This window comes from Aplysia californica, unplaced genomic scaffold (genome assembly GCF_000002075.1).
Source record: "Aplysia californica isolate F4 #8 unplaced genomic scaffold, AplCal3.0 scaffold00110, whole genome shotgun sequence".
In the NCBI taxonomy this organism is placed as follows: Eukaryota; Metazoa; Mollusca; class Gastropoda; order Aplysiida; family Aplysiidae; genus Aplysia; species Aplysia californica.
This window is the reverse complement of record NW_004797380.1, coordinates 366,641-392,624: the sequence shown is the minus strand read 5'-3', so window position 1 is coordinate 392,624 and position 25,984 is coordinate 366,641. Positions and strand designations below refer to the sequence as shown.

Genomic DNA, 25,984 nt, shown 5'->3' with positions numbered 1-25,984 from the left:
TCGGAAGTGATGTCATGCTGGACAAGAATCAGAGTCCGAATAACATTTTTTCATATTCGGACTCGAGTCCGAATAATCACTAGAATCTAGATATCTAATTATTATAAGTGCCAAAGATTCGAGTTGTTGTTACAAAAGAGTAACAAACACAAAAAGTCAATAAAGAGGAGAGAGAGAGAGAGATAAGGATGCTTTTTCGGTAGTTCCCACCTTTCTTTTTGTGCCTAGATCTAGATATAGATATAGATCTACATCTAGATCTACATCTAGATTTCTATTTCTAGATCTCTACTTTTGACTTGATGCGCGGCGAGCTAAGATATCAAACCTAACAACTGCAAAACATCTAGTTATAATGGTAAAATTCAGGGGGGCATGACCCCCCACCATACTTTTATTAGGTCAGGGGGGCAAGCCCCCTGAAACCCCCCTACTCTTTGGGCCAAAACTGGTGAATAAGAATTACGGGTTGAGAACTACCGAAAAAACGCCGAGATAAGGAAGGACAATATATGTTTTATAATAGTAGAATCAAGGGCGATTGTTAAAATTCCTGCATTTAATTCCGATTTACGTTTTTCATAGCTTCAGGCTTTTGTCCCTATCCCTAACCCACATGCGACTAAACGTAGAATGACGCAAACTATTTCTAGGTAAGGCGGCCATCTTGTGTCACATCAGACCGAGATAGCCCTCCAATCTCGCGACTTATGATCTAAACATACCCAACTGCATGGCACCAAAGATCGTGTATCCCTCCCATGGCACGACGTTTGGTGCAATGTTTTTCCACGAGACGTACAGTAATGTGATATTTTATATGCAGCGCTCCGATGATGCTGCTGCTTATTTCTCTTCTACGCATTGTTTATCGGGCCTCCTGGGGGGGAAGGTAAATCTGTCTGCTTTTTTACGGTAATTTTAGCGCGCTTTATTGTCTTTGCGTTTACCATGTTTCAATTTCAAGCACTAGCGTTCTTACTGTTCTGAGCATCAACGATCTAAGCGATCGTCCATCACTAGAGCATGGCTAAACATGCTGCAGTTAGCCGCAAGTGTCAAATTTTACTGTGCAAAACACATCGATACGAATAATAGGCCAAGCCACTGACCCAACATGTCGTTCCACGCAGTACCTCCAAAGATCGTGTAGTGTGTAGTGTATCTCCGTGGTCTTGTAAAATAGTCTATGGGTATCCCAGGATGTGATACTAAAATAAGCATCCAATCAGGATTAGACGCATGTCCCTAACCCTGACCCTAACCAGACCTACCAGGCCTTGAGAGCCCCCCAAAACACTCTATTCTAGTCTAGATCTAGTCTTATATATAATATGAAGACGAAGATGAAATCACGATGGAGCGAGAAAAAAATTCCGTCTTTGGCTAGACATTTTCCAGTATTATTTTACTCATGGACTCATTTCATGTTCAGATATTTTAAAGCACTTTTCTTGTTCATTTTTATCTGCTTTTTTACCCGAATTTTGACTTTATCGCCACGAAAAATTATTACTTTATTAGAGCTGGATTCTGCTCACCAAATCTGAGAGTGGCGATTCGTGATTCAGTGGGCTTCAAAGAATCGCGAGTCCGCGAGCGCTCATGGAATACTAAGCAACTCGTTGCTTGAAACGGAACAGTGTCATATCAACGCTACTTCGGGAGTCCCACTCTTGTTGCCCTCTCCACCCCTCACCCTTCGTTGTGCTGCTCTACTGACCTCAATTAGCGACCCCGTAAATTCACGCCCCCATGATTTGCTAAAACAATGGCTCCATAAAATTCCTTCTGTCTATTGGTTGGAACCCGTTCATTTTGTTTTGATAGGGGAGTTGGACAATGCCATCTTTTGTAAAATAAGGGGAGCCATACTAAGTTTTCCGTTCTGTTCTTGACTCGACTCGCGACCCAGCTGTAGGTTACAAACAAGCCACAAGGTGGTGACAGCGACTGGGGAGTGAATCGGGAATCGGAAGGCTATACTGTTCCACGTTCCGCTGAAGTGAATCGCGAATCGCTTTCCGCAGGGAAGAGTGGCAATTCGGTTTCGTTCTCGGGCTCGCGACCCAGCTCTATAGTTTATAAGTTGTATGGGTATTTTAATACGAACTGTATTATAATTGGACTGATTCTGTAATTGTACTTTATTTGACTTGCTTTTAATGACATGATGGTTTCAGCATGCCCCATGGCCTTAAAAAATCGGGGGGGGGTTCAGTGGGTTCTTTTGTATTTCACCATAATTTGATGTTTTCCAGTTAGATTAATATTTTCTTGAAAACCATTGATTTGCATGCAAAGGCTTTAGTATATATCGTCAGCTGAGAATTCTAACCGTCCAACTCCGGATTTCAGAAATTTTGCAGGAGAGACAAAAAACTGGATTCAATGGTGCTTATTAGGATTTACTGTCTTTAAATGGGCTAGACTGAAATAAATGACTCTACTTTTAAGTATTTATATATATATATATCAAAATTGCCGTATTTTGTTAATTTAAGTCCTAAACCAGAGTTATATGGATAGACCACTCACTTTTGGATTTCTAAGCGTCCAAGTGTCGACGAGCGAAATGTTCATTTAGAATTCTCTAACCCGGCGGGGACGTCGCGCGCTTTGCTATATCTAACTCGGTCATCGTGACACGTTAATTTTATCGAACAACTCGAAATGACAAGACCTTCAGGACTTAGTGTTACAGTCTTACCATTGACAGAGCTGAAATGTAACTCATTGTGACTTTGTGGTTCCGATACATACATGTAACCACATCCATCTGAATATAACGATACATTCACGTGGAGTCAAATCAGATGACAAAAAATTAGCCACACAAGGAGCAAATTCATTTACAGTCAGAGCACCCTCACATTCATTTGAGATATAACGTACCCTGTCCTTGCTCTCTAGATCATATACTGTGAAATTGTTTTGTAATTTCGTCTTGTAGTACAAAGCAGATGCATTAGTGGGTGGATATAGCAGAACTGATTGCAGGTCCTTTGTGATGCATTTGATTTTGGGGCTGCCCATGCATTTTTCCGTGTCTGCTGTCTTTTTTGTATGTTCCCTCTTCCAAATTCCCCTCCTCAAAGCCCACACAAAGATCACACCTGTCTTTTCGAGGATGGAACAATGGCAGGTTCATAGCATTGAACTCTTCGTTTAACTTGAAGCTGGAAAGTACCCCCCCCCCCTTCCAACCCCCCCCCCCCCCCCCGTCATACTTTTCTTTATACAAGTGACAGTTTGGTACTCTGCCTGTAGGCTCTGGAAAAGAGGTTCAATGTATGACTTACTGGAGTCCTTCCGTCAATAGTGAGATGGCAACTTGGGCAGATCACGAAGAAACTGTTTAAGTACCTTTGATTCTGTAGTCTCCTCCCTCACCCTTTTTTCTCTGAACTGGAACCTCACCCTCTGCTACACCCAACAAGTGTGAGAACATTAGTCTGTAGAACTTTTTAAAAAAGAAAGCCTTGCACACTTTGACTCTGGCCCCATTCACCCGCAAATTGTACTTCATGGACCATGATCTTCTGCTTTCTCTCTCCTTTTTCTCCACAGGATGGACACAGTCGACCAACCCTTTAACAAAAGCTGTCTTTTCTAATTTTACATAATCAAACTCATCCTTTGGAACAATCCATTATCACCGTGATCCACAATGGCGGGCGATCTAAATGAATTAAAAGACGGTTAGAATTCTTCTGTCATGGAAGCCGGACGGAATGTATGGTTAAAATTTCTCTATAAAAACAGGACTTTTGTTTGTCAAAATTGTTCTGGATTTTAATAGGACGTAGCCATTCGTCATGTCGATCTATGTTAAGGAAAAACGCAATTTGAGAAAATCTCGGAGTTGGACGGTTAGAATTCTCAGCCGACGATATATTATGCGAGTTTTGCATAAAAAATTATGTAAACAGTGCATCTTAATAGAAATGAATGTCTTGGAGGGGTAACTTGGAGAGATCAAGCATCATGCACACTTCCCAAAATCCAGGCCTTAAAAGATTTTCTTTGAACAAAAATATTGTTTGTGGTAATAATAAGATCTTTTGGTCCATGTTTGGGTTCAAATTTTATTTTTCATCCGCAGTATATGTTGTTTTCTTTTCTTTCTTTAAAAAATACTATCTCTTTTTTTGTGTGTGTGTGGGGTACACTCTAGAATTCAGAGATTTTTTTAATGTTTTCACAGATATACTTGGCAAAAGTGATGAGTATGAGGAACAAACCAGGACTATCATTTGTCTTGGTCCTGGTAGTCTGTTTGGTCATCTTGTATTTTTCCTGGAAGTCATTGCTGGCTCCAAAAATTGCTCCCCAATTCAAGAATGTAGATGGGGGACTTGGATGGAAAGGTATTTTCGAGGGTTTGAAGGACGAACACCCTTGGTTTAAGGAGAAACCTCAGGCTGAAAATAGAGTGATAGATGTTCCCCCCCGTAAAACAAACAGGGTGCAGCCATCCTCTCACGATGTTCGGACGAAAGCGAAGAGCATGAAAAACAGTCCTGCCTCAAAGTCTGCTGTTCAAAAACCATCGGCCAATGATCCTCACTACCAGGCGATTGATATATCTATTACAGATATTTTGAAGTCAATGAACAGGTTTGTCCATCTAGATCTGAAAGGAGCAGCACCGAAGATTTCTTATTTCAAAGAACTTTTCCCCCTACTGAGCAAAATGGGTGCTACTGGTCTATTGATTGAATATGAGGATACTTTTCCGTACAGTGGATCGTTGCAAGGTTTGGCTGCCAGAAATTCTTACACGAAGGCAGATATTATGCAGATTCAGAGTCTTGCCAAGGACAATGGACTTGAGATTATGCCACTGGTCCAGACCTTTGGCCACATGGAGTTTGTCCTGAAATATGAAAACAATGAAAAACTAAGGGAGAGTGCTCACACACCTCAAGTCATCGACAGCAACTCTAAGGCATCTTTGACCATCATATCAGAAATGATCAAACAGGTAAATAGTTGTTGTTTGCACAGTTTCAACATAGATCTCTAAGAATCTTTTTTTCTGTTCAACTGACTTGGTTGATTACTCTATGGTACAAGAGTAGAGGTACCATGTCCTCAAAGATCTCTTTTCAGTTGTGAGACTGTAGTTGCAAGAACTTGTTCTGAATTACTAACTATCAATGTGTTGTCACACCTTGTTATTATAGTTATACTGCTGCCACAGCAGAAGTCCTTCTATTTTTTTTAATGGGTCATTGTATATATATATATATATATATATATATATATATATATATATATAAAATATATATATATATAAAACACCCCTGTCAACACTGTAAAGTTAGCAATCCAAGAGATCTCGAATTTTTGCATGTTTCTGACAGGACAGAGCTAAATGGGTAGAGAGCCTTAAAAACTCCACAAAGTAGCTTAAGTTCGAAATGCCCCTTGGGGCATGATCCTGACTGAGCTAACGGAGCACCCCTGAACAGTTTTCTCTCACAGTTTAAATACCAGACAGCATCAATATATCCAGAGTGTGGCAGCTACAATGATGACATCTTTATTTTTCTCCTTTGAAGCTCATTTAATCAAATGTATCAGGGATACAAAACAGAACATTGTTATTAACACTTTATGTCCTATTATTTTTTAAGAATAGGGTCAAATCGACAGGGTAACATGCTTGGCTGTATTTCAAAGATGTGTGGGTACACAAATATGAACTAATGCAGCTCTCCTGGTGGGGCAACATGGCTTGAAAAGTTTTTAGTTTTTTATACTATAACAAATTGAAAATTCAATGAAACCACGAGAGGTAAGTAGATTAGGGGAATAAAAAGATTTTTATGTGAGGGACTTAACCATCTTCTCAATTCAAAATCTTGGAGGACTAGTCCTCTTGTGTGTCCCATATCTGAACTGAGCTCTTTTTCAACAAGGGCGTAGCTGCAAGATACTGTTCATTGGTGTGAGGTATTTATAACTCAATAACTTACCGTCTCGTACATTTTCAGAAGCCTGAAATCAGTGTCAAATGACTGTAAAATGTAATCACATTAAATGAAATTTATAATTGGCCTCGCCTTCTAATAAATCAAAAAGATATATTTAGGTAGACATGTGCAGTAAAGGTCTACTTCTGGCCCCTCCCCCCCCCCCAAAAAAAAAGTTTGAATCATATTTCATCCATGCTGTCATGCTGTCCCCATGTTGGCATGCAGAGAGCGGAGACCCTGAATGTGTGTAGAAGTAGAAGTTTTAGTTAGTTCCAAATGGAGGGCTGAAGGAGACCTTTATCCCATGTACTTACTCAGTAACTGTGGAGCTGCTGCGCATGTCTGTTTTATGTTTGGAAAAGCACAGACGTTCTCGTTAAGTTTTAATGTTGTCATCCGCATGTAATTGTTTGTTGTGTCAAGTTTACTCCAGCATATTTCTAGACTCCATTTTTTTGGGATTACTCAAAGAGAAATAACAAAATTAAGGTAACGTAAGCAGTGTTGTAGAATAACTCTAAGTTCAAATATGCAACACAAGAAAAAGTAATGAGAGTAGCTCAGCTCTGTCCATGACACTTGAAGTAATCAGTTTTGTTATCCATGAAATTTCAAGGTCGTTAGTTTTCCATCTCAGTAAGGAACTGCAGCTATTTGAAACTCATTTTCTGCATTTTTCCAGTAAGAAGCATTATCACTTCACTGAAAATGTTTTCTGAAAATATCTTACAAAATCTCTGCCTTGCTTTGCTGTTCACTAAGTTCTAAACCTTAAATATGCTGTACTCTGTCAAATGTTGAGGTGTTGTATAGATTTAACTGTGACATGTAAGGAGGTAAAAGGGTTTTCTATGGCTGCATCAGTGTAAAATGTCAAAAAATGACAATATCTGAGGCAGCATGGTGGTAGAATCAGGTGCTCCTCAAATTACAGAAATCGTAAAAACAAGCATTTTTCCGCCAGTTTGGAAATTTATGTATATGGAATTTTTATTTTTTGGATCAAGCTCTTGTATTTCCATAAATAAAAACTAATTTCCATGTGAATTTTACTGAAAAACATTTATTTAAGGCCCAAAATATGTCATTTTTCTATTTTCAAGGACTCTTTAGCTATTGGAGTTACCAAACTTTGGTGGCCATTTTCTCGCTAATTTCACCACTGAAATCAAGTGCAAATATCTTGAGTTCTATTCAGGATAGATGGATATTTATTTCATTGGAAGCAAGGTAAAAAAATCATCTTTCAGATGGTAGCAATAACTCCACGTGCCCAAAAATTGACGATCACCTGATTCCAACGCGTCGTGACACCTATGCCTATTTTTGCCCTGGCCACCACACTATATTTTTTATTTATGCTGTCTATAAATAAAAGTATAAGTATTTAAGTATTTCTTATGTCTCATAATTTATCGACAACAATAAATATATGTAATATCTTGTCATGTTTACGGAATTTTATCATTCTTTACCTGAGGAAATGGTTTCAATTATTTTCTTCCTTTCCAACACATATGAATTTGCAACATCAACTTCCCTTCCTCCCCTAACCACTGAGGCTCATGGAAAAATACTTTTTTTTAGATAGCCAACAGTAAGTGTGAAGACTATGTTGTGATGTTGGTATGGATATATGATGGTTTTGATGTTAATCACCGCTGATGTTGCCTTTGTTGTTCCTTAGGTCCTAGATGCTCATCCACGTGTGACCCGTCTGCACATTGGTTGTGATGAAGTTTATGAACTGGGGAGAGGAGTCAGCGCTGATGTTATGGTCAAAGAGAATGTAACAAAGGAACGATTGTTTTTGCGTCATGTGAAGCATGTTGCCACTATGGTTGGAAACTATAGGACAGGTGGCAGGTCTGTTACTCCGATCATGTGGGATGATGAACTGCGTGGTATCACATTTGAAGATATTCGGGTAAATGCTTGAATGTTGACAGAATTTGTGTGAATGAAAGTATGATAAACTTTTTGGCATTAAAACTATTAAAAGTGATATTGACTTTGAATAGTTTAAGTACCCGGAAATTCTAAAATTGACATGAAGGTATTTTTGGTTACAGATTGCAGGAGAAAATCTTTGTTCCTATTTGGAAGTTGTCATGTTATGTCATTGCAATAGTGGTGATATATCTTGTGATGTTCAAAGCCCTAAGTAAGCAATTAAGAGTACTTCCTCAATTAAAGGTTTAGTTTATCATTATATCTGTTCTATGGCCTTTCAAGAACCTTATGGTGTCACAAAACCTCGAAGTACACTATCCATTTTCCTAAACAATAGAACTTATTTATTGTCCAAACTGAAACACAGATACAAAACAAAAATCGACTTTAAATCTTTTGTATATGTGATATGTGTTTTTGTCATCATTTTAGAAGTTAAAGTAAGTTGGATATATATGAAGCTTGATCAATTCTAGAGGGTTAAGGAGAGGATGATTCTGCGTGTAGTATGCCATTCTCTATATTTTCATATTCAGGTGTCATACATATAATGCAGTAAATGAAAGATATTGTTTGCACTTTGATGTTTTGTAATTCTCTCAAGCTGTGGGGGTTTTGTCCACATTTTGCAGGACTCCTCCCTTCCCAGCCTGGTTCAGATAATGGTGTGGCACTACACTCGTAACATTCTGAAAAAAATTGATGATGATGTGTGGCAGAAATACTCTCTGCTGTTCCCAAGAGTTTGGATTGCTTCATCATTCAAAGGAGCTTCAGGAGCAAGGCAGTTTTATACTAATCCCAGCTTCCACATTGCTAATCATTTTAGGTGAGATGTTTCAATAGAGGTATACTTGTGAGCTTTTATTACCTCTTGAAAATTGTATGACATAAGAAAACATTTACACCGAAAAGGAATGGAGAGAATTTGTTTGAAACAGAATAGGTTTTTAAAAATTTTAACAGCCTGTATAGGTCTGCAGACAAAAAACTAGACTGAAAAGAAATGCTCCAGCACAAAGTCATTCATATACCTCTTAAATTTGAAAGAATTATGTGAGAAAGAGAGGAGAAAAAAAAGAGAGCAAGGGAGAAAGATGGACTGTAAGGAAGTAGAGTACATGAAATGAATAGAAGGAAGTCAAGTGGTGGAGAGAAGATACAAGAGTATGAACAGATGCGCGAGAAGACAAAAGTGAAGAAGTATTACAATATTTCAAGTTTTAAACTGTCACTTTGACCTTTGAAATACCTGCTGATATGGACCTTTTAGTTGAAAGCTCTAGAAACAAATTTCTAGTTGTGTGATTGTCATAAGTGCAAATTAGGTTTCTTAACACATTGTGATATTTCAGTTGGTTGAAGATCATCGCAAGGTATAGAGATATGATCCAGTTCTCAGGCATTGCCTTGACCGGTTGGCAGAGATATGACCATTTTGCCACTTTGTGTGAGCTTATACCTGCTGCCGTGCCGAGTGTTGCTGTCTGTCTGGCCACCATGAAATATGGGGGATTCACTAAGGTTTGTTTCTCTTCTCTCAAGTAGACAGAAAATTGATAGACTTAAGAAACACATCTGGGCCATAGAAGAATAGATCAAATCTGCAGGAAATAGAATTGGTCATTAAAAAATTTAAGGGTCTGGTTTAGTCTGAAGACAAAATACTGTGCTGAGAATAAATATTCCAATATGAAAATAGTCGTTCAGATCCCTCTTAACTCTGGAAGTGCGATTTCCATATATATAGGGTGTGAGCAGGGCTACCTGGGAAGCTTGCAGGCTCTTTTTATAGGGCCGATCTTCTTTAACCAGGAAGTGAGCAGGATGGTAGATGATGTAATAAATTGCAGGTCAAAGCATAAATAGCCACCAATGAGTTTGTAAGTTATTTTGAATTCATAGCGCATCCCTTGGCCCAGAGATGGATCGATATAGTGACGCGGTCCAGCTGCACAACTACACACCATGTGTTATCACTGGTTCCACTGTGCTACCTTGCTTAGTGTTGACTTCCTCGCATTTTATGCTTTGTTTGTAATTGTTTTATCGGTTATCATTTTTGAATAGCTCATTCAATCAACTTTGAAAAAAGCTAAGGTTTTTTACATCCTTTATCATCTGTTGAGCTGTAAATGGTCATTTTTCTGTAGCTGGTATAAATCTTAGCTGATACCTCTGCCAAACCCACATGTTTACAATCGATCAGCCATGGCGTCGGTGCATTTGGGGCGGGGTACTTCTGGCAAGAAGGTTTGTGCTTTCAAGGTTGAATTCAAAAGTATTATGTGAGAAGAAGGACTGAATAGAAGTAGAGAAAGTGAGATTAATAGAGGGAAATGAAATAAAGGAGAGAAGATTTAAAAGAAAATAAACAGAAATGAAGAAAGAAACATAGGAAGACATAAAAGAGCAGGTTACACCGTTGATGGTCTTTGCGAAAACATGCACAACTGTAATAGTGGGATTTGTGGAAGGTTTGAAACAACATTAAAAAAAATATATATACATACAGTGGGGATTTTACTTGGCAGTGCTTGATACTGTACCTTTGTTTTGTTCTTATATATCTGACTTTGTTTACTGTAGATGAAGACTCCTCTGTCCACAGTTTCATACATTTATGGAGTAGCTCAAGAAATAAAAATTCAAGAATGCTACAAAGATTTTCAAAATTATAATCTGTATCAAAATTGCTGTGTTGTGCCACTGGCAAGTTTCTTCTTAAATTACAACTCTTCTCAAGAATTGTGACCTTTTTACCTTCTTTCGAGTATGTAGTCTTACACCTAATCCAGTAAAGTACAGCAGGCGCACATTATGCTCTAATGTTTTATATATCTTATTGCGTCATTCCTTCTCGTGTCTTCTTTTGTGTACCTCTCTGCCTTTATTTCTACTCAATCTTTTCCTTATTGTTTCTGTTTCTCCCTGTCCACCTTATTCTGCTGGATGTGTCATAATTGAAGACGTTAATAGTTTTGTGTATTTCTGGGCAGGACATTCACAGGTCCACCAGTGACATCCTCAGGTGCAGCAGCTTACTGGAGATGAGTGTCCCTGTTCTGGATCCAAAAACACGAAATGCCCAAGTATCTCAGGACTGCAGGTTGGCATTTTTCTGTACATTTTTTGTAGATGTGTATCTTTGATAATGAATACACACCCTTGTCAGATTTGATCTGTGCATGAGTTTTAATCGAAGTGAATATCAGGAAAAGGAGGGGCTAGCTCTTAATTTGTCATTTAAAGGTTAATACGAGGGATACACATTTATCTTTCTATTCTTTGACCATATACTTTCCAGCTGTTTAACGATATTTGTCTTTTTAATAATAATGTCAATACAGCTCAATAATTGAGTCTGTTACATGTCCTTTGTTATGAGCCTTGTCTATTTGTTCAGTTGAGAAAAGGACATCAAAATGAACAAAATGAAAGATCAGGATTGATGATTTCTGTCTTCTGAATTCTATTAGAGGGATCACATTAACTCTTTCAGTGTGCAAGGGATTCCACAATTTTACATACCCAATTTCAGGCTGCGAAGAGTGTTATCTTATAATAGGCACTTCAGTGAAATTTTCAAACTTCTCCAAGGGCACTGAAGTTAGGGGTATAGGAAAAAGCTTGGCTTTCTGTTTTCAGAGCTTTTTAAATTGTTGTGCTATCTTTGTTAGTTCAGAAGCAGTGACCATTTTTTCTGAATCAATTTTCGCCCTGATTTGGCGAAATTTTTGCGCTGTATTTGATCCCCCCAAACCTCAAAATTTTGCTTCAAAACGTCATACAATCCTTAATAATAGTTTTATCGGAACCACTGAGGTGTCATTTTATTTGTTATTTTAGGAAGAATAAAAAATCAAACAATACAAGTTCAGTACATTGAATTGAGAGTAAAATTCTATTTAGCATTTAATTACGTCATAATCGGGACATCGGGAGTCCAATGACTATTACTATTATCCAAATTAGAAACAGGCACACTTTCCATTATGATGGTCCGATTTTCGAAAGAAAAACATAACTAGCATTTGTTTTAAAGAGTTCTTTAACTTTGATATTGGGGAAAAATGATTAAAATTGAAAGCAGTTTCAATCTTACAATCATAACTCAGCAGGAGGTTGGCGGATGCTGATTTGTTCTTTTTTTCTCGCTAACAATTTACCGTCCTTATCTGTCCTCGTTCTTTTCTGTGTATGTTACTATCTTGTAACATCTCTAATCTTCGGTGCTTATGACTTATTTGTGTTGCCTGTGCCGTTAAACCCATGCTAAAACTAAACTAAAAAAGCATAACACAGATTTTAAGAATATTAAAAATATATATGTGTCACGACGTGGTGGAATCAGGCACTCGTCAATATTTGAGCGCGTGGCGTTATTGGTATCATCTGAAAGCAGATTTACTTGCTTGAATAGAATTCAAGATATTTGCGATTGAAGAAAGTGAGGTCACCTGATTTCAGTGGCGGAATAAGCGAGAAAATGGCCGCTAAAGTTTGGTAACTCCAGTAGCTAAAAGGTAGTGAAGTGGTGAGGGAGTTTTGGGGAGATTAAACCTTTGTGCTGTGCCCTACCATTTTTGTATATAACTGACTCTAGTTGCTGAAAGATTACTGTGAAGTCAGATGCCTTATTCGTAACAAAAGGTATTTTGTATTTCTGTATATATTGTTTGTCAAAGAAAATTATTATGCTTATTGATTGTGCTCATACCGAGTTTGCATCAGTTGGAATCATTGTTGTGATGTTTTTCACTATTTTCAGGTTTCCTGGAAGTCCCATTTACTATGCCCTCCAAGAATACTATGGATACTTTAAGAAAAGTGACAAAACAAAACAAAGGCTGATAGGATGGCTATCAGACTACCAAGTAGCACATGGCTTCTCAAATCCAGGTCTTTTGAAGGGCCTGAAGGCGGACCTCACCAGTCAGACCTCCAACTTTTTGAAAATAAGCACTCCCCTGAAAGAAGAGCTTAAAGCTATTTACTCAGAGGATACTGTGGATGAATGGCTAGAGGAAAACATATTTGAGCGGATACGGGAAAATAAAAATAACATTATGAGGTTGGACAAATTGCTGAATACAACTTCCTGGAAAGCTCGGCCATTTGACAGAATTGATGTAGAGAGGCATTCAAAGATGGTTGTGAAAACTGATGATGAAATGAAAAGTAAAAGTGTGAAACGAAGCACAAGTCCAACATACAGAGACAGGGAAGTCGTTCTTCCCAGTGGGGGGGTGGACGATGGCAGAAAAAAGGGGAAGCAATATAACTCACCAGAAGTGAAAGCAGCGAAAAGGGTGGAGAATCAAATGTTTGCTCTACAAGGTAACAACATGAGATCAAAATATATCTCTGGATCAGAAAGGAGAACCCCTCCTAAGGAGAGTCCCCCTTTCCTTCCTAAGAACAGACTTGAAGCTCTCATTGAGAATCACGACACAAGGAAGAAACAGTTTGATATGAGAATGGATTCAAATAACAGAGTGGAACAAGCTGATGAGGGTATTGTAAATAAAAGAGTGGCTGCAGAAAAGAAGGTAGGTAAGAGGGTTTCTGACCCAAGGCCAATAATTGACAGGTCTAAGCAAGGACCCAAAAAATCTCTTCAGTTTGTTCAAGTGTTGAAAGACACTAATGCAAAAGGAATTAACAATAAGGATTTTGAAGATGAGAAAATGAATTCTTATGAAAGCAGGCTCCTCAAAATGAAACATTAAAATTGAAAACTGATGGGCGCTTCTGTCCTTTGAAGATTACCTTTTTAAAAAAAAACATTCTGTTTGTTCAGAAACATTTAATTATTAGGGTAAGATAGGGTTGAAAATGGTTGTAAAAGGTTGTAAAAATATTGCTTATTTAACGTATTTTGCGGAGCAAATGGAGATGCCGTCCCAAAACAAAAAGTTTCCTTAGCTGTCTTTCTTTTTCTTTTTTTGGTATTTGCCTGCAAAGTAAAGCAAATTGCAAAATTAACTTTGTTTTTATGAAAAACAGATTTTTTTCTAAACTTGTAAGTGACATTTGTTAAAGAGCAACAAAGACGATTAACCTTTCTCGACAAATTGCAGCATATCCTTTGCAGGCCTTGACTTCACTTGAGGCGGGCAAAAGTTTGATGGCAGTTCTTCCCATTCCAGATAATTCTACATCATATCATTATTCTTTAAAGGGTTTATTTTTACGGTTGAATATGGTCCCTCTTCATTGAGTTCAAAGGAAAGAGAAGTTGTGTTATTATGGTTTAATGTTTAAAAAAGTTAAGAAGTAGCTATTTCGAGAAAAATACAGACTAAGGGTATTGTTGTGTTCGACTTACTGATACAGTTCTACAATATCACACAACTTATTGGTTTTGTTATCATTTATAATGGCAGTTTTATGGGTACTGGTATCCTTAATGATTTTCAAATCAGACCTGAAAATGCTTTTAGTTGTTAGAAATCAATTTTGTGCGATACGGATTTGTCTCCTCTCAGTAGAAAAGTCGAAGTGCATATATGTAGCGCTATGTTAAAATTGATTTCATCAATGTAAAGGATGAAAATCCAACGTAGATTTCATCATACTATAGTTATCAGCTCTTTAATCAAAGTCGCTCAAGATTATTCAGTAAATAGGTGAAGAATGGAATTCTTCGTTTTTGTCAAAATGGGAAAAATGGATACGTGATATTTTGTTGCGGAACTGTTCACGTATAGTCTCATTCTAAATTTACTGGACAGATTTACTTTTTAGGGGCCCATTTTTCATAGTCATTGGTAACTCTATTTGAGTCTGTCATTCCACTTACTCCTAGTGCCTCCTTATGTATTTGATATTTTAAAATTTTACACTATCTGTCTGTTTGTGTTAAAATTGTTAGTTAAATTCATTTGATCCATAAAGACTTGTGTTTACATTTTGGTTTCATGTGTTTGGAGTTCTCTGCAAATGCAATATAAATGCAGAAAGTACATTTTAACAAAATTTTGAGGGCTTGTTTTCTGGCCTATTATTGAGTGAAGCAAACGCGGTTTTTCTTTCCCTTTCTGAAAGCTCATTGATTTTTATTTTGAACAAGAGTGCTGCTTTCATAGTCTTAAAGCTATTCAAATAATTTTTGTGTTTTTGTTGGCTTTCACCGGCTTTTTCAGGTTTCTGTGATTGGTTTTATTAAAAATAATAAAGTGAATGATTTGTTAATGACATTTTGTAAAAGCCATACCACTGTTTGTGTATATTATGTGCAACGCTGATAGCTTGATTCCTTTACAATTTGATGTGATAAGTGACATTTTCTAACTTGCTTGATTCTTTTGAGATGTTTTGCTGCATTCCATTTATGAAAGCCAACAGAATTTCATTGTCCATTTCCTGATTTGTGTAAAGGATTTACAATTTTTATTCTATGATAATGTAATGTCACCTCTTAAGTTAAAAACAAGGCTGTTTCTTCAATTGGTTGTGTGAAACTGATCAAAATTCTTGTAACTGTGACATAGTAAAACTTTTTGTTTCCCTGTCTTTTATCATCTGTCTGCTCATACACAAACTTTTTAAAGCAAGTTTACTATTGTAAAAATAGCACAGTGTCATATCATTATATTCTTTTTTATATAATATAATTGTATTCAAGTATTAAGATGAATGACCTAAGGGCCTCAAACGTGTTGATTAGACTTATTATAATCCTGTTTATGTAGCTTTTTTTTCAGGGCCTAAGCAAAACAACTTCTGAAACTGTTCAATGTAGGAAGTGTAGACTAATCAAATAAGCTAGAGCCCAGTCTTGCCTTGTTTAAGCATCAATCTGATTGTCCTATGTCTTCAATGTTGTCTGTGTAGGATGGTTTAATTAAGGCCCTCTTGTTATTGTTTTTTTACTTGTCTGTTGCGGTTTGGTTTTTTTGCAATTTTTTTTCCTCTTTATTTTTTATTCGTAGTTTATTTTTGAGCTGACAAAATAAAGAACAATGTATTTCTAAGATAATTAAAAATTAAGAAAAACTATAGTTTTTTTTGTGTTTTTTAAATGACTAATATAAAATACCAGAGGGCTTTTGCTTTTTTCTCAGAAATATTTATTATGAATTGTGTCTAACTGTAATTGCAAGAGTGCAGAGCCTATTTACATCACTGATGCCTGTGGTGTAGGGATTGGTTTCTACGCCTTGAAGGCAATAGACTTAAATTTGATTCCCATGTGAATAAGTTCTTTTATTATCCATGTCTGTCTTTGTGCTGGGATACTGTATCCCACTTAACAACCATTTGAAGAAAGGACAGTACTTATAGAGCTATAAAACAGATAATTAAGGGTTTAAGTTGCTTCTTGGAATTATACCTGAGCTGTTAACAGTTAGGGGACATTGCTTTAGAAATTTGCTATCAATTTTTTATGGTGATGTTTTAATTCTGAACAAGGGTAAAAAGCTTGTTTTGTTTGCTGGCTCTCTGTCTGTCTTTCTGTCAGTCGCAGGTATGTCTGCAGAAATAACACTTGGCTTCTCCTTTTTCAAGAACCATCTGTGCTGGGTAAAAAACTTCTTAATACTGTGAATGAACAATGGGCGAAGAACAAATTGTGCTCGGAATTCAAGATGTGGCGGGTGTAGTGATGAGAGTCCATAATTTCTTTATCAAGTTAATTTAGTCATTTAGCTGAGTAGGATAGATTTCCACTTTTTTGTTATTGTTTTATCCTTACAAATATTTTGTAATAATAAACCTTTAAAGTTTATTAATGTAAATAAAAGTGGGTTATTCTAATCGGGACTGAGCTGAAGTACTTAAATATATGCATATGTTATCATTCGAGGACTTATTTAACATAATATTGTAGCAGTATACTGTCATAACTGGAAACTGATACAAGTCTTAAAATTCTATGACTTCATTTTTTAAGTATTTTAACCAATCACTTTTGACATTCCTAACAACACATAAATCTACCTGGTATGAACAGAATTGGATGGGAAAAAACATTAAATAGTTGAGCTTCCTGGTTATATATATATGTGTTTTGCCTTATTGTAGTTTTGAATTTTGACCTTACATTCTGCTTGAAAAGTTTTAGTATTATGTTGGTCCCACTTGGTCTCAATATTTTGAACATTCAGCAGTTTTCTCATTTGGGAAGTCCAATCAATTTATTCTTAATTTCACTTCTATCCTTTTGTTTTTAACTACCTGTTCTTATCAACCATACATTTAGGGAGGGAGAGATTGTAAATGGACATCCTGTTCCTGAACTGTTGTTGTTATTCGTTCTTTGAACTAATGACAGTGAATTTTGTGAAAATGAAAGCTTGATTCTTTAAATTGGAAAACTTAACCAGATTTTCTGTCATTTGGTCTTGGAAATAATTCACTATGGTGCATGACAGCTACTGAGTTATGGGTCATTGGATGTGTCTTATCCCCAAGCTTAGACCTAAATTTTCCCTTATGCTGTAATCAGGAATTCAGACCTCTGCCCATTTGATCCTATAATTCTGTTGCTATGATGATACCCCTGGTTTAAATTGTAATTTTATACAGTTCTTGTCATTTATCAAAGATGTGCCTGGGTGTGCTTTCAATGGAAAAAATAAGATGCAACATAATCACTTACAGATGAATGATGGGAAAAGACCTGGATAAGTTTGTACAGAGCAAACAAGCAGAGAAATGAATGGCAGACCTTGATCACTGATGTCTGTTTCAGACCTGGCACTTGAAGAAGAAGACAAATGCCTGGTGTAAACCGTTAATTAATGAAGTGCATTCATTTTTTAAAGGAGTTTTTGAACATGGTGTATACATCCAGGAACTTCAAGTACCCAAATTTGTCACCAAGACTGTGTACCATCAGGTTTCGTTATTTTATATTAAAGTGTCTGGATGGCTGCAGGTTTTCTTGTAAAGGGCTGAACTGATCCATGACTATGTTTGTACAGGGTAGGACCATGTTTTAAACTGCCAATATATGTCATATTAGGTAGATGATTTTGTTATTGCAATCAGTTATATTTTTTATATTGCACATGCTCAATCTTTTTGCTGATTACTTTCTTGGTTTTGACTTTTCTTATGCTTAAAATACATTTTGTACATGTTGGTGGTCAGCTGTTTGTTCGCTGTCAGTTGCCCCTGCTGCATAGAACTGTCATTTGACCCTTTCCAGTGTTGTGGTGCTTGCCAACAATATTGATGTAGCCAGGAAACCACTTTTCAATGGTTCTGTAGAGAGCTTAACATTTAATGCTGCTAGTACTCCAGAAACTACCAATGATATTTCAACAAACATGTGATGTGTCTTTGTGCCTATTCAATTTGCAGGTTTCTCATCCCAGCTACGAGGCAAATTTATTTCTCTGCATCATAGAATTGAGAAGTTGAAATTAAAATGCCAAAGAGTAAAAAAAAATCTGTCATAGTGTTGGCATGGAGAGCTTTGTTTATTGCTAGCAGCTTAATCAACTTAATGCTGCCTTGTAGTTAGCCCTGGTTGATAGTTGTTGGAATTCCAACACTAGTAATTTATGTGTAAAGCTATGATAGTTGCTTTTTCCTCCCAATTCATCATTTCATGATTCTCTTTACTATTACTAGTTATAAATACAGTCGAACCTGTGTAAGAAGGAATCTCGCTAGGGACCCTGAAAAAAATTCCGTCTTAGAGAGGGGAATTTAAAATTTAAGGGGGGGGGGTTCAAAGGCCCAGCCGGTGGGATCAAGGATCGCTTGTCCGATCGGCAAGCTGAGGTCAAAACTTCACACCTCTCAATTGCTATCCTGTCTGAAAAATGGCATGCGTCAGTCTTACTTTTATCCAATTACCACCAGTGCTAGCCTTTCATAGGACTACTGTTTGACCTATTAAAAACAGAAACGTTTGAACATCTCCTTTGATTCCACCCTTAGCCCCACCCACCAATGCCACCCCTCACTGCCATCATCGTAACAACGTTCGAGGAACTCTTTTCTCAGCTGGCAGTCCGATCAGGGCATTGGTCAATCTTATTTCACGCCTGTGGCTTTGGCTACCCAGGACAGTTTCCGAAGTGGCTCGCTACTCGAGCACTCTCACGGGCAGTTGTAAGATTTCACACCCACGCTACACTGACCATCTGCATCTCTCAGGGTTCACATGATAGGGTAACATATCTACCCCCAAATTGCACCCCTACTCCCCTTCCTCGCCCTGCGGCATGGCCATAGCGTTAAGTTTAGGGCCGGCAGAACCAAACTTGGGAGTTTTGTTTCAAATCAGGGTTGAGCGGACAAAGAATTTTCCGTCGTAGACAGGTGAAACCCTTGGAAGAGAGCGTATTTTTCTTTCCGTTTCCGCGTTGGACAGGTTTCCGTTTTATACAGGTATTGTAATTAAAGAGGAATATATCAAGGGGGGAGTGGGGAGATTCTGTTAAGACAGGTTTCCGTTTTACACAGGTTTCCGTCAAGGCAGGTTCGACTATATGTTTGTAGGAAATATGTGGGAGAGGATAGTTAAACTTGTTGTAGAGGCTACCCACAAGAGACGAGATGGATGTTTCCAATGTCATTTACATTTGTCCTGAGTAGTTCTCAGGAGCAACCCAAGAATAATTTGAAATAATAATACACATGTAGGCTGCATGTTGATCATTGTCTTGTTTTCTTATTTTTCGAAGTCAAAGGCTGACCTAGCTTTTTAAGATCAAGCTTTGCATCATGAGTGATGATTTCACTTACACCTATCATCATGCTTTTACTTCCTTTAATTAGTTAATTGCTAGAGATTTTCATGTTTCTGTTTATTGGCTGTACTGCCTTTGACTTTCAACTATTTTTTTTGCCACTAAGAGTGAAGCTAGATATGTAAGATTGCTGTAACTGCTTACCGAAAACAATTGTTATATGTATATAATGTATCAAGTTTGACTGGTTTTTTCCTTCTGGGTTTTTTTTTTTTTTTTTTTTTTTGGTGAGTTTTCATGTACATATTCAGGTGGCGTCAGTGGCCTAGTGATAAGGCTCTCAGAGTCGCAAATGTGAGGTCGTGGGTTCTATTCCTGTCAGGGTCATGACGTTGTGTCTTAGGAAAGGCGCGTTAAACAAATTTTTCTCACTTCACTCAGGACGGAATGGGTACCCAGCCATAAACGGCAGAAGATCTTGTCAGTTTGTTACTGTTTGAGTGTGTGAAATGCGCTGCTTGCACTGTACTGTAAGCTTCCTGGGAAACCAAAATTGTTTCTGGGTGTTCTAGGGTGTGCCAGGGTAATAGTAGTTGTAAAGCTGTAGTGCGTGGATTTGCACTAAAAATATAATATATGCGATTATTATTATTGTTATAAAAAACAATGGCGCCCAAAAGAAACTTTAAAATATATTCACCCATTTATCATGTTGTTACTGTGTTGGACTACCCACTCATGCTGCACACCATTTAAACTTAAAGTAAAGCTAAATAAATTCTGCATCGTTTGACACATTAGTTTTTCATTGACGATCCGAGTCATTCAAGATATGGTCACCAAAATTTACCTTAGTTTAAAAATCAAGCTTAGCAAAATTGTGTGAAATCAAGGAAACATAAAAGTGTTTTCGGTTTTCGGGCTTGTATTAGAGTGGATTGACTTTAGTGGAGGAATGGACATTTTGTATTGCATATCAAATGAATGGAGAATATTATTGTCTCCGCTATTATATTTTCAGAAAGATTTGAAAACAGAACTGTCGCAAATACCCTGTAAAACTTGGATTTAACATTAATACTCATTAAATTAGTATTTTATGAGCCTTTGGTTTCATGTAGAACACCAGCCCTTTTTGAGCATGGACTGTATAATAATACTGTATTATTAGTTAGATCTTGGAGCCCAAGTTCGACATAATCATCTGTCACTGAGGATCAGAGACCACGAAACTGCCATGGTTTGGGGTGGCCTTGCTGGAATTAACAAAACCCCACTTGTGAGAATCAACGGGTGGCTTCATTTATAGAACCACATCGTACAAGTGCCAGTGCCTTTAGACAATTCTTGGAAAAGCAAATTATACCAACTCTGGAGTGGTTGTTAGTAGCCCAGGAATCCAACATAAAAAAATATGGGAAAATGAATCTGCAGTTGAAAAAAATGCAAATTTGCACCCGGTTAAGACACTTTGTTTGCAACTCTCTGTGACATTTGGGATGAACTGTCAGATGATTATGTCTCAAATTTAACACAGACCATGCCCAAATGCTTCGTGACCTACTCAAAACCAATGTCTTAACAAAATACTGAGCACCTTTAATGTTAAGTCCAAGTTTAGTGTGGTATTTGTGACTGCACTGTTTTCCAGTTTCTTTCAAACTACAGTATAATACTAATACTAATACGGATACGTTGATCGCAGAAGACTCGAAATCACGCATCGGCCGAACTGTGCCTGCAATCCCGTGGTTTTTTGTTGTTGTTTTTTTATCTTTGTAAGATATCCCTCAAACTTCCGAGGCCCGAGCTATCCGTGTTGTTTTACTTATATTGTATTGTAGTTTCAGTTTGTAGTGTAGATCTAATAAAATATCATTTGTTTTGACAAAAAAGAAATTCCCCTTTCATTTGATATGCAATACCTTCCAATTACACCAATGATGGTGCACCTCAATACAATTACACCAATGATGGTGCACCTCAATACACACGCAAGCAGTTTTAAGTTTCTTTAATTTCACAGAATTTTGCCATGAGTGGGTAGTGCAAGGCTTTAAGTTTAAGTTTAAGACAATGATTGGGTAAATACATTTTCCAAGTTTCTTTCGGACTCCACTGTATATATATATGGGACAGAAAGTTTTATAATCTATTTTAAGTTCTCTATACTTTATTTTGCTATAAATCTGAACTGAAATGGGTTCCCCTATCATTCACAGAGCATGAGCATTACATTGTACAAGTTAATGTGTGCCATATTTTGTGAAAGTCACATCAAATTCATTGTCCTTTTTAAAGTGATAAACTATACTCTCAAATTTACGTAAGATATTACAAGTGATTTCTTACCTTTGAATGGAACAAAAAAATTCCTTTCCCTCCCTCCCCTGGTCCATATATAAATATGGCACTAAATCAAAGTTTAGCTCTTATTTTTATACTTATAAATATACAGTCAAACCTGCCCTGACGGCCACCTCTATAAGACGGCCACCCGTACAAACGGCCACTTTCCATTTCCCCCCTTAAGTTTTTTCTATATAATTTAACTGTGTAAAACGGGCACCTGTCCAACGCGGCCGTGGCCACCATATTTTAATACACAACCCCTATCACACTAAGCAATAACACCTGTCTTAGACGGCCACCTTGGTGACTCCATTACGTTTTGTCATAAATTGTGCATTGGCCCCTGGTGTTGTGGGCGAGCCGTCATAATTCAATCAGAAGTGTTGCTCGTTCTCCGAGTGGTGGCGACCCATGTGTTTGTTTTACCATGGCACTCGGTCTTCCTCGTATGATACATTTTGTTTTATTTTCACCCTTGCGCAAAATCAGCAACAAAATAAAAATTACAAACAAAATACAAACCACCACCACCAACAACAATAAAAACAACAATGCGGCTACTTTCGATTGGGACCTCAGATGGGAATGGTTTCTTTTCTTTATCTTGATCAGTCCTGCCTAAGACGGCCGCCTGTCTTATACGGCCACTTTTCTCCATGACAATGGGTGGCCGTCTTACACAGGTTTGACTGTATATTGGACAGTTTCATTCATTTCTTCAAGTTTTTTTTAGCATTTTCATTCACTTGTACTTGTACTGGCATGGGGTGAGTACCACAGGATGTACATGTTATGTCATATAATTTATTTGGTCTTCTTTTTTAAAAGTGAACCTGTGTGAAGCTCATTATACTTACTCATTGATTAATCTGCTCCAATCAAGAATAATGTACCTCTTGTCTACGCACTACTACTTCTAACTAATAAGGTCTCTTTTTCAATCTTGCGAAATTCATATACATGTAAGCGTCACATGTACTGTTATGCCATCCATGAAGTCAGAGATTCTTGTTACTTGTTATCATAACTTGCACTGTTTTTACAATTTATAATATGTGTTTTCCTTTTGACTGATCACACTCTTAAGATTGTACAATAAAATTGGGAGATAAAACTTGCTTTTTTGAGAAATTATCACTCAAGGAAGAAAATGGCTGTGTCTGAAAAAGTAGAAACTCATGCATGGCATTCATGCTTTATCTTGCAGCTGTGCAACATTCCCCCCTCTCCAGGAAACTAGAACAAAGTCTAGTACATACAAACAGTGCAGCCTCTCTATTACAATGACATCGTCGGGACCAGAAAAAAAATGTGGTTGTGGAGAGGCAACCAAATAATTGTATACATTATAGGCCTATATGAAAAAAATCGCAACCTGGGCACCATGTTTCTTTGCAGAGGATGTCGCTATATCGGAGGTCGTTATAGAGGCCGCACTGTAGTCGAAATTCATCCTTAGTGACAAAAAAAACGTTTAAAAATTTCACCCATAGCAAACAACATTCAGGTTCACTCTAGACAGTCTTTAGACACAACAGGATCCTGGTCCCCTGAGACGAGGCTAGGGAGACCAGGATCCTAGTGTCTTGACAGTTTGTCTTGGGAGAACAGGATCCTAGTTGAACTGTTATTACTGTTATAGTATTATGTACAAATTTAAAACCATATATATTCAAAGGTTCTGGCATCAGGGAACCGCTGCTTTTTCTTTCATAATCCTTAGTATCGTCTTTCTCCTCTACTTCTTTTGTATGTTTGTCATACTCTTGTGACCCGCTGTTTTCGGGGTGCCTTGATAGTCGAAGCAGATTTTGTGCTGTTGAAGCTAGAGAGGTGAGGAGAGTACCGGTAAGCCTGATTACCAGTAAGGACTTCTCTGTTGACATCCACCCCTTGGTGCTCATATGACCTTATGCAGTTGCGAGCGCTGTAACTGTAAAACCTCTACTAAAGCTTTAAAAAAAAGGGAAAGGAGCCAAGAGACTGAACCAATAGATATAATATATATAACCACCTGGCAGTAGCCATCGACAGGCTCGTCTGAGCTTACACAAATGCGTGTTTTTTTTTAACCCTTTCTGGAGCAAGTGTGAATGTATGAGATTTTGACATCCACTTGTTCACGCTACCCCTACCCCCTGATGCCCTTTTCCTAAACTCTTTCCACCCTTCTCGCAGTCACACAGACCATCACAAAAGACTGAAAATATACATAACTTTTATAAAAACTGATTGCCTCTGCTGTTTTCAACTGTTTCACTACTTACATTACAATATGTACGAAATCACAAACACCAGTGCAACAAAAGGATTGGATAAACACATTTTTGTTTTAGTAAGAGTTCGGAACTTGCAACACGGTAAGTCATACAAGTGCCGAAGATTAGAGGGGCTATAGTTACAAGAGACGTAACAAACACAAAAAAGGAGATCATAACAAGGATGACAGATGTTTGGTAGGAAAGAAACAAACCACTGTTAACCACACTAGAGCACCCATCAAACACCCGTGGACAAACTGACACCTGCTAATAACTGTCTTTGGTAAAGAGGGGGAAAATAATGGAGATCACCACTTCTAGGAACAGCAACATAGCACAAAACTGCTGAATAGTATAGACGGTAACAAATCTGAGGTTGAGGGTTTGGGAGTTCGAGCCTCAGGCCATATAATGTGTCCTTGGGAAAGGCACTTTACACAAATCGGGTAATAATAATATACAGATTGTAAAGCGCATAGAGCTGTTGAACAGAGATTTGCACCATACAAATGCTATTACAGTGGAACTCGGATTCAACGAGGGGAGATGGATTCCCCATTTTTTTTCTTTTTAAAATCAATAAAAGAATAACCCGGATTCAACGAAAACTTAAATCAGCAAGCTCGGATTCAACGAGGTCGCTTCCAGAGTGAACAGCCCCCGCAGACGTGGCTTCCCTCATTTTTCTCCCACAACGAACTTTACTTATTCCCGAAAACCATCCATTGCACCAGCATCGTGAACCGTTATTCACTTAGCCGATGACATGCGACCAATCAGTGGCCTTTTTTGTACCAACACATGCGTTGTTGGCATGCGCGTGTCGGGGTCGGATTCGCGGCCAGCACACATGTTACTGTGTGTGCCTGTCGGGGGGGGGGGGGGGGAGGCGGCACCCTCGATCCAGGAGTGGAACGTCGCAGGGATACAAACACGTCATGACACAGGCATGCATTTGAACGAATCGGGTCTTTTTTTTTTCACAGTTTATAATATGCAGATATTTCAGGCACCATGTGTTAAATGTGACTTCTCTTTATATAATTATATATTACTTGGTCAGTGCCTGTATTTATCTCTACACAAAACCTCCTGTTTGCTATGAACGAATACTCATCAGACTCAACGCGATTTTAGGTCAGGCCCGGCGACCTCGTTGAATCCGAATTCCACTGTATCTATTTAAATTTAACTATCTTGCCAGATGAGAATGGGTACCTGGCCATAGATAGCGAAAGATCTTGTAAAATGACAGCTTGCACTGTATGATTCCTTGGAGGTTGATATTGTTTCAGAATGCTATCAAGTCTACTGGGGTAATAATATAGAATGGAAAGCGCATAGAGCGGCTGACAGGAATTTGCACCATAGAAATGCTACTACTACAGTGGAGTCCACTTATAACGAGTCCTGAAACAACGAGAAGTCTGTTATAAAGACACTATTCTAAAAAACCCTTTTTTCTCCTTCTTTATCTTTGTAAATAAAATACTGCTATTGCGCAATCAGACAGTCACGCGAGTCGGTTATAGCGGAATACTGCTGCTGCACAGACCAATTAAACATTATAAAACCTTGCCAGTTGAGAAAGTTGTCGGTGATCCAGCGAAACAAAGAATGGGAGAGCCCACGCGAACCAACAATGAAGGCCAGAGCGAATGAGTGGGGAGGGCGTGGCATGCACAGACAAGCAGAACGCATCGCGTGATAGGCCAGCCCAGTCTAGATTATCTAGGCATACCGTGCCTCTCACTTCTCTGGTGCGGGATGGAGAGGTCAC

At 37.9% G+C, this 25,984-nt stretch overlaps 1 protein-coding gene across 1 annotated transcript in view; it reads left to right on the top strand.

Moving 5' to 3' along the window:
• The window catches only part of LOC101848508 (hexosaminidase D), a 20,597-nt gene extending 2,258 nt beyond the window's left edge, over nucleotides 1-18,339 (top strand). The window contains exons 2-7 of the mRNA XM_005095662.3: nucleotides 4,208-4,987; nucleotides 7,672-7,911; nucleotides 8,570-8,766; nucleotides 9,293-9,461; nucleotides 10,937-11,046; nucleotides 12,709-18,339. Of these exons, the coding sequence (XP_005095719.1) occupies nucleotides 4,226-4,987; nucleotides 7,672-7,911; nucleotides 8,570-8,766; nucleotides 9,293-9,461; nucleotides 10,937-11,046; nucleotides 12,709-13,669 (2,439 nt within the window). The 5' untranslated portion in view covers nucleotides 4,208-4,225 and the 3' untranslated portion in view covers nucleotides 13,670-18,339. The remainder of the gene's footprint in view (nucleotides 1-4,207; nucleotides 4,988-7,671; nucleotides 7,912-8,569; nucleotides 8,767-9,292; nucleotides 9,462-10,936; nucleotides 11,047-12,708) is intronic.
• Nucleotides 18,340-25,984: the final 7,645 nt, after the last annotated feature.